Source organism: Lontra canadensis, unplaced genomic scaffold (assembly GCF_010015895.1).
Source record: "Lontra canadensis isolate GAN:19392208 unplaced genomic scaffold, GSC_riverotter_1.0 scaffold138, whole genome shotgun sequence".
Taxonomy (NCBI): Eukaryota; Metazoa; Chordata; class Mammalia; order Carnivora; family Mustelidae; genus Lontra; species Lontra canadensis.
In genome coordinates, this window is record NW_022631132.1 from 3,410,627 (window position 1) to 3,423,885 (window position 13,259).

General features: G+C 46.5%; 1 protein-coding gene across 1 annotated transcript; it reads left to right on the top strand.

Annotated features, from left to right (window-relative positions):
- The first annotated feature begins 12,941 nt into the window (after positions 1-12,941).
- On the top strand, positions 12,942-13,259 carry LOC116858534 (60S ribosomal protein L36-like). Its single transcript, XM_032843357.1, has one exon. The coding sequence runs from the start codon at positions 12,942-12,944 to the stop codon at positions 13,257-13,259; it is 318 nt and encodes a 105-aa protein (XP_032699248.1).

Genomic DNA, 13,259 nt, shown 5'->3' on the forward strand with positions numbered 1-13,259 from the left:
TGTTGACAATTGGTCCAGGTGGGAGTTTCAGAGTTTGTGGTGAAATCTTGTGGATGGAGCAGTTCCCAAAGCTGGCCATACTCACACTCTCCCCTCTCACATTCATCTTTGCACATGAGGTTTTCTCTACCTTAAGTATGGTTTGCAATGTCCACTCCCACTCTGGTCACACACACACCCTGATCTTAGCTGGCTAAGTCCTATTCATCCTTCAGCTCTCAGCTTAGATACCCCCGACTGAATTAGATACTTCTTGTCTGTGCCCCCACAACCCTCTATGCTTAATTGTAATCGCCCTGACTACACTTTATTATAACTGAAAGCTTGCTTCTCTCTCTCCAATAGTCGGTGAGCTTCCTGAGGACAGGAACAGTTTCTTACCCATCTCCCTGTCCCCAGTACCTACTATAGGGCCTGACCCAGGGTACTTGCTTGATAGGTATTAAGACGCAGTATGACTGGAGCACCTGGCTGGCTCAGTCAGTAGATCATGTACCTCTTGATCTCAGAGTTGTAGGTTCAAGCCCATGTTGGGTATAGAAATTACTTAAAAATTTTTTTAAAATTATTAAATAAGAAGGGGTTCCTGGGCAGCTCAGTCAGTTAAGCTTCTGACTCTTGATTTTTGCTCAGGTCATAATCTCAGGGTCCTGGGATCGAGTCCCCATATCGGGCTCCCTGCTCAGTGGGGAGCCTACTTATCCCTCTCCCTCTGCTGCTCCCCCTGCTTGTGCATGCTCTCTCTCTATCCAATAAATAAATAAAATCTTTAAAGGAAAAAAAAGAGTACACTTATCATGAAGAGCACTGGGTAATGGATACAACTGTTGAATCATTATATCGTATGCCTAAAACTCATATAATACCATGTTAACTATACTGGAATTTAAAAAAGGAAGGAGGAGTAGGGCTAAACACAATGTGGCATCTTGAATTGGATTTTGCAACAGGAAAAGGACATTGGTGGGGAAACTGGTCAAATCCAGTTCCTATTATGATATCCGTTATGAAATCCAGAGTTATTAATAGTTAACAGTCTATAGTTTATTTAATATATATTATATTAATATTATATATTATATTATATATAAATGTTATATATTATATTGTATATATTATATATACAGTTAATACCTGTATGATATTAATATTATATATATTAATATAGCTTATTTAATAATAGTAACATAGTACCAACATTAATTTCTTGTGATAAATGTAGATGGTTATGTAAGATGTTAACATTAGGGGAAGCTGGGTATAAGGTATATGAGAACTCTCTGAACTATCTTTGTAACTCTTTGTAAGTTAAAATTATTTTTAAATTTAAACATTTATTTTGGGGGCACCCAGCTGACTCAGGTGATAGAGCATGTAAATCTTGATCTCAGGGTCCTGAGTTCAAGCCCCACATTGGGCATGGAGCCTATTTTAAAAAAAAAAAAACAGGGTATCTGGGTGGCTCAGTTGGTTGTGTGGCCAACTCTTGATTTTGGCTCAGGTCATGATCTTGGGGTCCTGGGATGAAGCCCCGTGTTACTTGGCTAGGAGTTTGCTTCAGGATTCTCTCTCTCTCCCTCTGCTCCTCCCCCTGCTAGCTCGCTCACACACACACACACACACACACACACTCTCTCTCTCTCTCTAAAATAAATAAATAAATCTTTTAAAAATCAATCAATGAATAAAAGTTTATTTAAAACAAAACAAAAACAGAAGCAATGTTGTGGTTAGGAAGGCAGGCTGTGTGACCTTAAAAAACTACTTGCCCTTGCTGAACCTCCATTTTTTTATCTGTAAAATGAGGATAATAAGAGTACCTTCTTTTTTGTAGATTTTATTTATTTGAGAGAGAGAGATTGAAAGAGATAGAGGGCACAAGAAAGGGGTGGGGCAGAGGGAGAGGGAGAAGCCGAGTCCCTGCTGAGCAGGGAGCCGGACAACATAGGGCTTGATTCCAGAACCCCGAGATCACGACCTGAGCTGAAAACAGACACTTTACTGAGTCAACCAGGTGCCCCCAGAGTATCTTCCTGATAGAGTTGTCAGTTTATCTATAACTACAGATTTTATTCTCTCTCTAGAGGGAGAAAGATGTATATATTAGAAATCTGTGCCTGCGCATATACACTCACATAATACTGGATGTCAGTCACTATTCTAAGTATTTTACATATGTTGATTGATTTTATTCTTTTTCCAACCCCATAAGGTGGATCTAATACCAGCATTCCCCTTTTATAGATGGAGAATTTGAGGAACAGAGAAGTTAATCAACTTGTCCAAGGTCAACCGCTAGGAGTGGTTCAGCCCCACCATGAACTGAGAGGGCCTGGCTCCAGAGCTGATACTTGCATTATGTTACCTCCTTTTCAGCTTGACTGAGTTAATACCTGTAAAGCACTTGCACCAGTGCTCCGGGCAGAGGAAGCACTGAATAGCATTAGCTGTTATTTAATTACCCCTGAAAGGCCGGTCTAAGGTGGGCTTCTACTTGTGAGTTCAGGGATGGGATGGAGGCAAAGAACATAGAAGTTTATAAAAATAAAACTTCAAGCCAGGAAGTTCAGAGTTAGAAAGGAATCAACAAGAAGTAAAGACCAGTTTCTTTGTTTGGGTTTTCCCCCATTTCCTGCCACTACTATTCATTCAACTTGGTCTGAAAAAGATCTAGAAGTCTTCTCTAGTGCTGAGGATTCTGTTGCATTTCTGGGGATTATTTTGATCATCTAACCCTGCAGTAATTTTTAAGCCATTGATACTTTAAAGAGTCCATTTTTTATTTAAATTCAACTAGTTAACATATAGTGCATGATTAGTTTCAGAGGTAGAGGTCAATAATTCATCAGTTGCAAAGAACACTCAGTGCTCATCACATCCCGTGCTCTCCTTAAAGCCCATCCCCCAGTCATCCCATCCTTCAACCCACCTCCCCTCCAGCAACCCTCAGTTTGTTTCCTAGAGTTAAGAGTCTCTTATGGTTTGTCTCCCTCTCTGATTTAGTCTTATTTTTCCGTCTTTTCCCCTATGATCCTCTGTTTTGTTTCTTAAATTCCACATATGAGTGAAACTCATGAACTTGTTGTTCTCTGATTGACATGTTTTGCTCAGCATAATACCCTCCAGTTCCATCCATGTCAATGTAAATGGTAAGAGTTCATCCTTTTTGATGGCTGAGTAATATTCCATTCTGTGTATATACCACATCTTCTTTATCCATTCATCTGTCAAAGGACATCTGTCAATGGACAGCCACAGTTTGGTTATTGTGGACATTGCTGATAGAAACATGGTGGTGCCCCTTCAGATCCATTTTTATGAAGCATTTTCTGGTTGATTTTAAGTCACATGCAAACTTAAAGCACTCTTTAAAATATTGTGTAGATAATAAAGGGGAATATACAGATAAATTTTAGCACATACAGGGACTCAAGGCTATCTTGTATAATCACTCAGTCTACTGTCCAGATAGAGAAGGTGGTCGATTTAATAACATACAACAAAACAAAACAGGAAAAACAATCACCCTGAAGCTCCTCCCACTGGTCAAGTAGGTACCAATTCCACCCCAGCGTTCTTGACCCATCATCCAGCTCTTTTACAAAGACACAGTCTCACACATTTCCAATGAGTTCTTATTATCAGTTAAGCCATGATTCTGGATCCCAGGGTGGGGATCACCATGTACCCGGGTCCCCCTTCGCCACCCTGGGAGAAGGATGGAGAATAGAGGAGAGTGGGGGTGGAGCCAGTTCAGGTCCCAGGAAACGGGTCTTCTGCCGGGCGGTCATGCCAGGCTGACCCCCAGGATGTGGGACAGCTGGACGTGTACATACACCGGTGCCATTGTCACACGGAGACATCACCCCCTTCGGCTGTCACTGCCTTCTTACAGCGAAGGACGTCTGGGTAGTTCTGCCCGAGGTTCCCAGTCTGGTTCTGGTTGGAGAAGCGGCTGTCACCAGGGGCAGTGTGGTAGTTCTTGATTTGGCTCTCGACACCTTCTGCCACAGTGCTGATCCCTAAAGATATCCCGGAGGCAGCTGGCAGCTCCAGGTGACCCTCGGCCAGAGCGCTTAAAAAAAAAATTTTATTGATGTACAGTTGACATATTGAAGCACTTCTTTTTGAGATTTTATTTATTTATTTGAGAGAGAGAGCGCAAGCAGGGGGAGCAGCAGGCAGAGGCAGAGGGAGAAGTAGACTCCCCACTGAGCAGGGAATCCCAGATGTGGGGCTCCATCCCAGGACCCCGGGATCACGATCCACGCCAAAGGCAGACGTCCAACGGCTAAGCCACCCAGATGCCCCTCTGCAAACACTTTTTAACCAGTGTTCCTCAACCAGCCTCTTGGAGCAATGTGCTGCAGCCAGTGACAGAAATGAGGTTACTGCCTGTGCTCTGCCAGCCTGCGACTTAACCTGGGACTCCTTCTGAATCCGTAGAGGACACTAGAAGTCGTCTAATCAAGACCCTTTCTTGTATGTGGCTTATTCTCTGCCAGACACTGTGTCAGCAAATGAGAAACAGAGATGAACGGTAGGGGGAGAGCTCTGACCTCTCTGACCTCTAGTTCCTTACAGCCTGGTGCCCAAGACAGAGTAAAGTCTATAGTGTGATAGGCGTTAACAAAGAAGTAAATACAAAGTGTTGAGGTGACAGCTGTCACTGGGGAGATCTGGAAAGGCTTCCCAGAGAAGGAGACCCTGCAGCTGGATAATTCCCGTGGAAAGAATGGAACATAAGAGACAGCCTGGAAGGTGAGGTTGCTGAGGTGGTCTTCCATGAGGGCACAGGCCGGGCCACGGCCCACAGCCACCAGCACCACACCTCTCGGGACTTTAGTCACACCCCTGCCAGGAGACCCCAAGCCCTTTATCCAGCCGCTCCCAGCCAGCTTCCAGCACCGCTCTGGGCCTAGAGTTGGGATCACCAGATTTAGCAAGTAAAAATACATGCTACCCAATTAAATTTGAATTTGGGCTAAGTAATCAATATTCTGTAGTCTAAGTATGTCCCCAGAATATGAATGGGACATACTTATATTATAAAATATTTGTTGTTTATCTGCTGTTCAAATTTAACTGGGCATCCTGAATTTTATCAGGCAGCTCCACCTAGAGTAAACACAGACTTGTGGGAGTCAGAGAGTGGGAGAGGAAGGAAGGAAAGAAGAAAGGAAGCACAGAAGGGAGCTAGTTCATCGGTGGAGGAGGAACAGTAGACTTGCAGATTTGAGGAAAGCAGTAGATTTGGCAAGACCTAAAAACCACACAAAATCTGGCTTTCACATAACTTCTCCCTATTTCCTTCCTATGTTCATTTTTCCAGTTTTATTGAAACATAATTGGCGTATAGCTACCGTATGAGTTTAAGGTATACAACATGACTTGATATATGTATCTCTTGTAAAACGATCATCGCAGTAAGTTCATGTAACATCCATCACCTCACATTTAATTTTTTTTTTTTTGTGATGAGGATTTTTAAGGGCTACTCTCTAAGCAACCACCAGATACACAGTGCAGCCTCGATAACCCTAGTCTTCACAATGACGTTACAGCCCCGTCTCTGGTTGCAATTCTATACAGTACAAGATAAACAGTTGTTTTCCCCCTTTTCGTTAAAAAGTCTGCCCCCGTGTGGTAGGAAGAAAGTATTAGGCCAGAAGCCTTAATTCTGGTCTTTTCCGCTCACTGGGGCAAAACGCCCCACAAAGGCCAGCGATCTGGAAAGCAGGATGTGATGCTAGGAATTTATATGCTTGTTTCTCTGTTTGTTTAGGTGGGGGGCAGGGGAGGAATGAGCAAAAGAAGAACAGACTATACGAAGAGTAGTGTTAAAATAGCTTTAAAATTTTGCTCAAAACACACTTGTAACTTTGTATAAACCAGCATAGTGTTTCCAAGCTGTTTGGGTCAGAAAGCAAGTTAACAGGGACGCTTGGGCAGCTCAGCTGTTAAGAATCTGCCTTTGGCTCAGGTCACAATCCCAGGGTCCTGGGATCTAGGCCCACAATGGGCTCCCTGCTCAGCGGGAAGCCTGCTTCTCCCTCTCCCATTCCTCCTGCTTGTGTTCCCTCTCTCGCTGTCTCTCTCTCTGTCAAATAAATAAAATAAAACTAACGAAAAAAGAAAAGAAAGCAAGTTAACAGACTTGCCGAAAATTCATGCGGAAGAATATTTCAATTGAGAACCACATTACCAACAGTCAAGTACCATTTAAACATTGCCTCTTCTAGTCATTAACCTCACCGGCAGATAGACCCACCCCCAGGCTGAATCCAACACGTCCCAGGTAGGGGGTCGTCCTCCCCATGGGAGGCTGCTCATTCTCCCCAACCATGAGAAGAAGAGACCAGGCTGCCCTTCGCCTCTGCTCCAGACTTCCCACACTGCCATCATCCTGGGTAACTCCCGTGCCTATAGGGACCCTTCTCCAAACACCAGGCCTCACGGTGGGAGTCAGAGCCCGCTTCTCCTTCCCTCTGGGGTCACTCCCAACCTCACAGCCCATGCCCATGGACGCCACTTCTTTGCCACCCCTGGGTACACCTGCTCTTTTGAAATCTCCCAGCTCCAAAATGTCACTCTCAGACTGGGCCATGACTTTCAGACCTTCCTACTTTCTCACTTTTCCATTAAACCTCTTCCTTTAGGGGTGCCTGGGTGGCTAAGTCGTTTAAGGCTCAGTCAGTTAAAGCATCTGCCTTCGGCTGGGGTCTTGATCCCAGGGTCCTGGAATCGAGTCCCGTGTGGGGTTCCCTCCTCCCTGGGAGGCCTGTGTCTCCCTCTCCCACTCCCCCTGCTTGTGTTCCCTCTCTCGATGTGTCTCTGTCAGATAAATAAAATCTTTAAAAACAAAACAAAAGAACAAAGAAACCTCTTCCTTTAACTTCCAGCAGACTTGCAGAATCCGGAGATGTCCCCATTTTCCCAGCCTCTCCACCCGCTGGTGACTTCACACGGCCTCATTTGAAGGGCTTTCTCCCCAGCGCCTGAACCTGTCAGCCTCTGTCAGCTGGGCCAAGGGCCCTCCATTCTGTCCCCAGACCAACGATCTGCCTCCCCTGCCTTCAGGGGGAGGCATGGAGCGTCGGGGAGCTGGGCAGCTGGACCCTGCTCCACCTACAAACTTGACCCAGCCCCACCCGCTGGTGCGAACTTGCCCGCAGTATCAGATAGCAAGGGGTCCCTCCTTGTGGACTCCCTCGTTTCCTCACCCCACTCTCCCAGCTCCTCTGCCCGCTCACCCCTCCCCCATTGTCTGTGCTCCCTCACCTCCCTGACTCCCCACCCCGCACCCATGCAGACCGGTCTCTGCCCTCACAGCCCCACTGCCACTGCTCTCCCTGAGGTCCCCAGGGCTGCTAGAGCCATTGCATGCCCCTCCGCTGTCATCCTCGTCGCCCCCGTTTGACCCTAGGGGCCACTCCCTTCGATGTTGAAGTCCCCAAGGACTTGGTGCTGGCCTCTCTCCCCTCCTCTGTCCACACTCCGTGCTGGGGAGAGCTCCTTGAGCACCAGCTAATGCTGACTAGCCCCAAAGTTCCCCATCCAGCCTTGCCCTCCGACGTGGGCTATAGAACCCTTAGCCCCGCTGAGGCAAAGAGCCCTTTAAGACAAAACCGACACGCTTACAAGAAGCTTGCATTGATTTTTCACATCTACCTGCCAGACAAGGCATTTACCAGCTCTCTTCACCCCTCTGCTGAGTTCAGAAGTGGCCCCCACCATTTCTTAGTGATGTGAGCTGGATTAAGTTACTTGACCTCATTAGCCAAATGAGATTAATAATGGTGTCAGCCTCAATGGGTTGGAGCGAGGATGAAATGAGATAATCCACGTAAAGGGCTTAGTGCCCGGCCTGGCACATAAACCTGGCGAACACTCCCTATGTTTTATACGCCATCGGTCAGTCTGCCTGGCTCTGAATTCTGGCCCTGCCGCTTCCTAGCGGTGTGTCCCCTGAACCAGTCAGGTGACCCCTCCGCACCTCAGTGGTCTCCTCCGTCGAATGGGGATAGCGGTACTGTCCACCACATCACGCTAGGCTGGGCCTTCAGTCAGTGGACCCGGAGAGTACGGACAAGAGTTCTCATTGAGGATTAGAGATTAATGTTCCGTTGGGTGATGTTAACCCCAGAAAGGCAAGGAATGCATTGCTGAGCCTGTCGGAGCTCGGCCATCTGGATCTCGTTCCTGGTTCCCCTTGCAATGTACTAGACACATGCCTACATGATCCTTGAGGCCAGCCAGGAAATGGGAAGCGACAGCAGGCCAACAGCTATCACCTGGCGCTGCCCCGTGTAGGGCTGCTTTGGGGGCGGCTCTTGTGCAGGGGTAAGAGCCCGACCGAGCAGCAGTCTCCCAGCAGTCTCCTGCTGCAGGATCTCACAGCTGGACATTGCTACGCGACACTCCCCTGAGGTCCAAGTGGCCTCTCCCGGACTGTCAGCATCCTGTTCTTTCTTATCTTGAAACTGTCTCTGAGGCCCTGAACAAGGATCTGCTGTTCTTAGTTTTCAAGAAATGTATAAAAGTTATTAACCCTTAGCAGGCCTCCTCCCTGCCACAGCTGGGACTCCGAGGGTTGCGGGGACATCTCCCAACAGGCCCTCCATGCTGCCCTGCCATCCTGCTCCTTCTCCCCGGTCAGTCTGTGCTTTCCCTTTCTCTAGACTTCCTCGACCTCCTTATGCCTCCCATCTTGCCATGTCCCCGACTCTCTGCCCCGCCCCCATCTCTCAATGGATGACCATGCTTGCAGATGCAAAGCTATCACTTCATGTCCCTCAAGCTAACAGTATGTGCTGTCCCCATCTTTCTGGATCTATCAGCAGCATTTGACACAGTTACTCTCTTCTCCTTGACGCACTTCTAGTCCTTGGTTTCAAAGATGCAACAATCTCTCTGTTTCCCTTTCCCCTTCGTGGCTACTGTTCTTCACTCTCCATTGCTGGTCCCTCAACATCAAGGCAACTTTGAATGTTAGAGAGCACCATGGCTCTGCCCTTGAACCTCTTCTCTTTACCTACCTTCACTCCCTTGATGACTGCATCCAGCTTCAAGACATCACCTACTGTCCTACTGCCTATACGTTGATGACTCCCAAAATTATATCTTCAGCCAGACCTCTCTCCTGAACTCCAGACTCATTTTGCTGCCCACAGACTGGGGGTCTTAAACAATAGACATTTAGTTTCTCATAGTTCTAGAGGGCAGAAGTCCAAAGTCAAGGAGTGTCAGGGTTAGTGTCTCGTGAGACCTCTCGTCCCGGCTTCTAGAAGGCCACCTTCTCATTGTGTGCTCACATGGCTTTTCTCTTGTGTGCCCATGGAGAGAAAGAGAGCTTTCCGGTGTTTCTTTCTCTTACAAAGATATCAATTATATCGGATTAGGGCCCTACATTTTTTATTTCATTTAACCTTAATTACTTCCCTAAAGGCCCTGTATCTAAATACTATTACCGGGGCACCTGGGTGGCTCAGTGGGTTAAGCCTCTGCCTTAGGCTCAGGTCATGATCTCAGGGTCCTGGGATCGAGCCCCACATCGGGCTCTCTGCTAAGCAGGAAGCCTGATTCCCCCTCTCCCTCTGCCTGCCTCTCTGCCTACTTGTGATCTCTCTCTCTCTTTCTCTCTCTCTCTCTGTCAAAGAAATAAATAAAATCTTAAAGAAAAAAGAAAATAACTTACTAACATATTGCTAGAGCTTGAGTAAATGAGAGACGTAAGCATCATTAGCTTTACAAGAAACCTGCCTCTGCTGCTGATCTTCAACCCATCCCTCCCCTCACACACCTGCTACTCACATAGCCCTTCCTCCTCTAGTCAATGGCAACTCTCGCCTCCCAGCTGCTCAGGCCTAAACCCTTCGAGTCATAGCTGACTCTCCTCTTTGTCTCTCCCCCCTACATCTAGTTCATCCAAAAAAAAAGATCCTGCTGCTTCTACTTTCAAAATACGTTCAGAATCTGACCCCTTCTCACTATCGCTACCACCACTGCCCTGTACTAAGCCATGATCTTGGAATATGGCAATGGCTTGGAATTGCTCTTGCAATGGAATATGGCAATGGCCTCTAACTGATGTCCTTGCTTGGAATATGGCAGTGGCCTGTAACTGATGTCCTTCCTCCCACTGTTGACCTCAAAAGTCTGTTTTCAGCACAGCAAGGCTTTTAAAAATCTAACCAAATCCTGTTATCCCAAAGCCCTCCAATTTTCTTGTTCAACAAACATAATCAAGTCACCATTCCAGGCCACGGGGACACAGAAGTGAAAAAAAAAAAAAAAGATAAAATGTCTGCCTTTATGGAGTTTACATTCTAGCAATGCATTCCCTGCTCATTCAGAGTAAAATCCAAGGGCCTTATAATAGATTTTGCTTGTTTACTTGTTTATTGTGTCTCCCCTGACTACAGTGTAAATTGCATAAGGTCAGGAATTTGTTGGTCTGTATTTTTAGTGCCTGGCACATGTTAGAGATTTAATAAATATTTATTGAATGAGTTAATGAACTTTCCCATACCAAACTGATCTGTCTATCCAAATCTATACTTTTCTGATCCACTTTCTCTCCTCTTACTGTAAAAGAGGCATCCTTCCTTTTATCTATGGTACAGTGGCTCTCAAACTTGAGTACACACCAGAATCCCCTGGAAGGTTTGTTGTCTAGGCCCCAGCCCCCAAAGTTTCTGAGTCAGTCAGTCTCAAGTGAGGTCTGAGAACCTGCATCTCTAACCAGTTCAGGTGATCGTGATGCTACTGGTCCAGGGACCATATCTGAGAATCACGGATCTCACCTCACCCACTTTCTCAGGAATCTTACACTATTAATGTTATTTTATTTCTAAATATCTTCAGTGGCTACCTTTCAACTGAATCCTTCCTTTCCCTTCCTACTGCTACTACAGCTCTGTCCTCTTTTCTTAAGGATTTATTTCTTTATCTTAGGTGGGGGATTGGGCAGAGAGAGAATGAGAGAGAGGGAGTCCCAAGCAGACTCCCTCTGAGCACAGAGCACAGAACACAACACGGGGCTCGATCTCACAACCTTGAGATCATGACCTGAGCTGAAACCGAGAGTCAGACACTCAACCAAATGAGCCACTCGGGGGCCCCTAGCTCTGTCCTCTTGATCATCAGTCAAATTTCTTAAAAGTGTTGTCTATACTGGAAATCTCCATTTTTCACCCTCACTCACTTCTCCATCCACTCCAGTCAAGCTTCCGTCCCCATAACTCCACCAAAACTTGCCTCACTAGGGTCACAAATGATCTGCATTATCTTCAAATCTAATGGACATGTTTTTAGTCATCACCTTACATGCATTCGACTGCTGAAAACTCTTTCCTCCTCCTTGAAACAGTGCCTTCCTTGGCCTCTCCCTCTTGGCCTCCTTGAAACTATAATCTCATTGTTTTTCTCGTATGTCTCTGGCTGATCCCTCTCAGGCTCATCTTCTTCTATTGAACCATTAAACATTGGAAATCCTAAAGACCTGATCCTACCTTTTCTCTTGTTAGTGCCTGGCTTCCACAAGGTTTCAATTTCAAGATGCCAGTATTGCCCAAATTTATATCTCTAGCCATGTGTTTAGATATTACTAGGTCTAGATTTGTATAACGACTACCTATAAGTTGACTTATTTGCTTACTTGTCTACCAAGAATTGCACACTTAACATGACGGAATTGGAATTCCTAATTGTCCCACAACCCAAACTGTTCCTCTTCATCTTCCCCCAATAGCACTCCCACCACCATCAACCTATCTGCCCGAGCCAAAAATCATTCTTTAAAAAAAAAAAAAGTTTTTATTTAAATTTCAGTTAATTAGGTTAAACTATGGTGTAATATTAGTTTCAGGTGTTCAATACACGGATTCAACACTTCATACCACACCTGGTGTGACTCGCCGTATGTGACTTCCTTAACCCCCATCACCTGTTTCACCCACCCTCCAACCCAACTCCCTCCTGATAACCATCAGTTTGTTCTCTATAGTTAGACAAAAATCATTCTTGACTCTTCATTTACTCGTGCGGCTACTAGCCACGAAATCCTCCCCTTCTCCCTTGTAAATACCTTCCAAACTCATCACATTCTCTCTTAGTCCAGGCCGCCGTCATCTCTCACTCGGGCTACTGTTGTAGACTCTTAACGATCTTGGTACTTCTACTCTTGCCCCACTCTCCACCCTCTACCAGCAGCCAGTTACGTATCCAAACACAAATCTAACCAGCCCCTTCCTCTGATTACACGTTTCCATGTCGCTCCTTACACCAGGATAAAGTTAAAGATGTGCCCAATGTGTGCACAAAGCCCACGGAGCTTGGTGGTAATACATATGTATCAAGGCCTTCGTCAGCTCTCCCCTGCCTCTGTGTTCTTCAATCTGCCTCCTACAAAGCCCTCATCCTAGCAATTTCAGCCTACCACAACTCCCAGAATGCTGGGTATCCTTGCCCAGGATCCTCTCTCTTCTGGGAAGCCGTTCACTTCCTCATCCACTTGGCTTACTACTACTATCTTTAGAGAGAAACTCAAGTGTCATTTTCTAAGATCTCCTTCACTTACACCTCCCCTCCTGTCTCTGTGCTTCCAGATAGTCTCATGCCTTCTCTGTCATGTCACTTGCCACTCTGTGTGTTTTTTGTTTTGTTTTGTTTTTTAAGATTTTTATTTATTTATTTATTTGACAGGCAGAGATCACAAGCAGGCAGAGAGGCAGGCAGAGAGAGAGAGAGGAGGAAGCAGGCTCCCTGCCAAGCAGAGAGCCCGATGCGGGGCTCGATCCCAGGACCCTGGGATCATGACCCGAGTCGAAGGCAGAGGCTTTAACCCACTGAGCCACCCAGGCGCCCCTGTGTTTTGTTTTTTTTTTTAAGATTTATTTATTTAGGCCCTTCCGCCACGGAGCCATTGAGAAGCAGCAGCCATGGCTCTGCACTACCCTATGGCCGTGGGCCTCAACAGGGGCCACAAGGTGACCAAGAACGTGAGCAAGCTGAGGCATGGCCACCGCCGCGGGCGCCTCACCAAGCACACCAAGTTCGTGCAGGACATGATGCTAGAGGTGTGTGGCTTCGCCCCCTACGAGCGGAGGGCCATGGAGCTGCTCAAGGTCTCCAAGAACAAGCGCGCCCTCAAGTTCATCAAGAAAAGGGTGGGGACGCACATCCGTGCCAAGAGGAAGAGAGAGGGGCTGAGCAACGTCCTCGCCGCCATGAGGAAAGCGGCAGCCAAGAAGGACTGA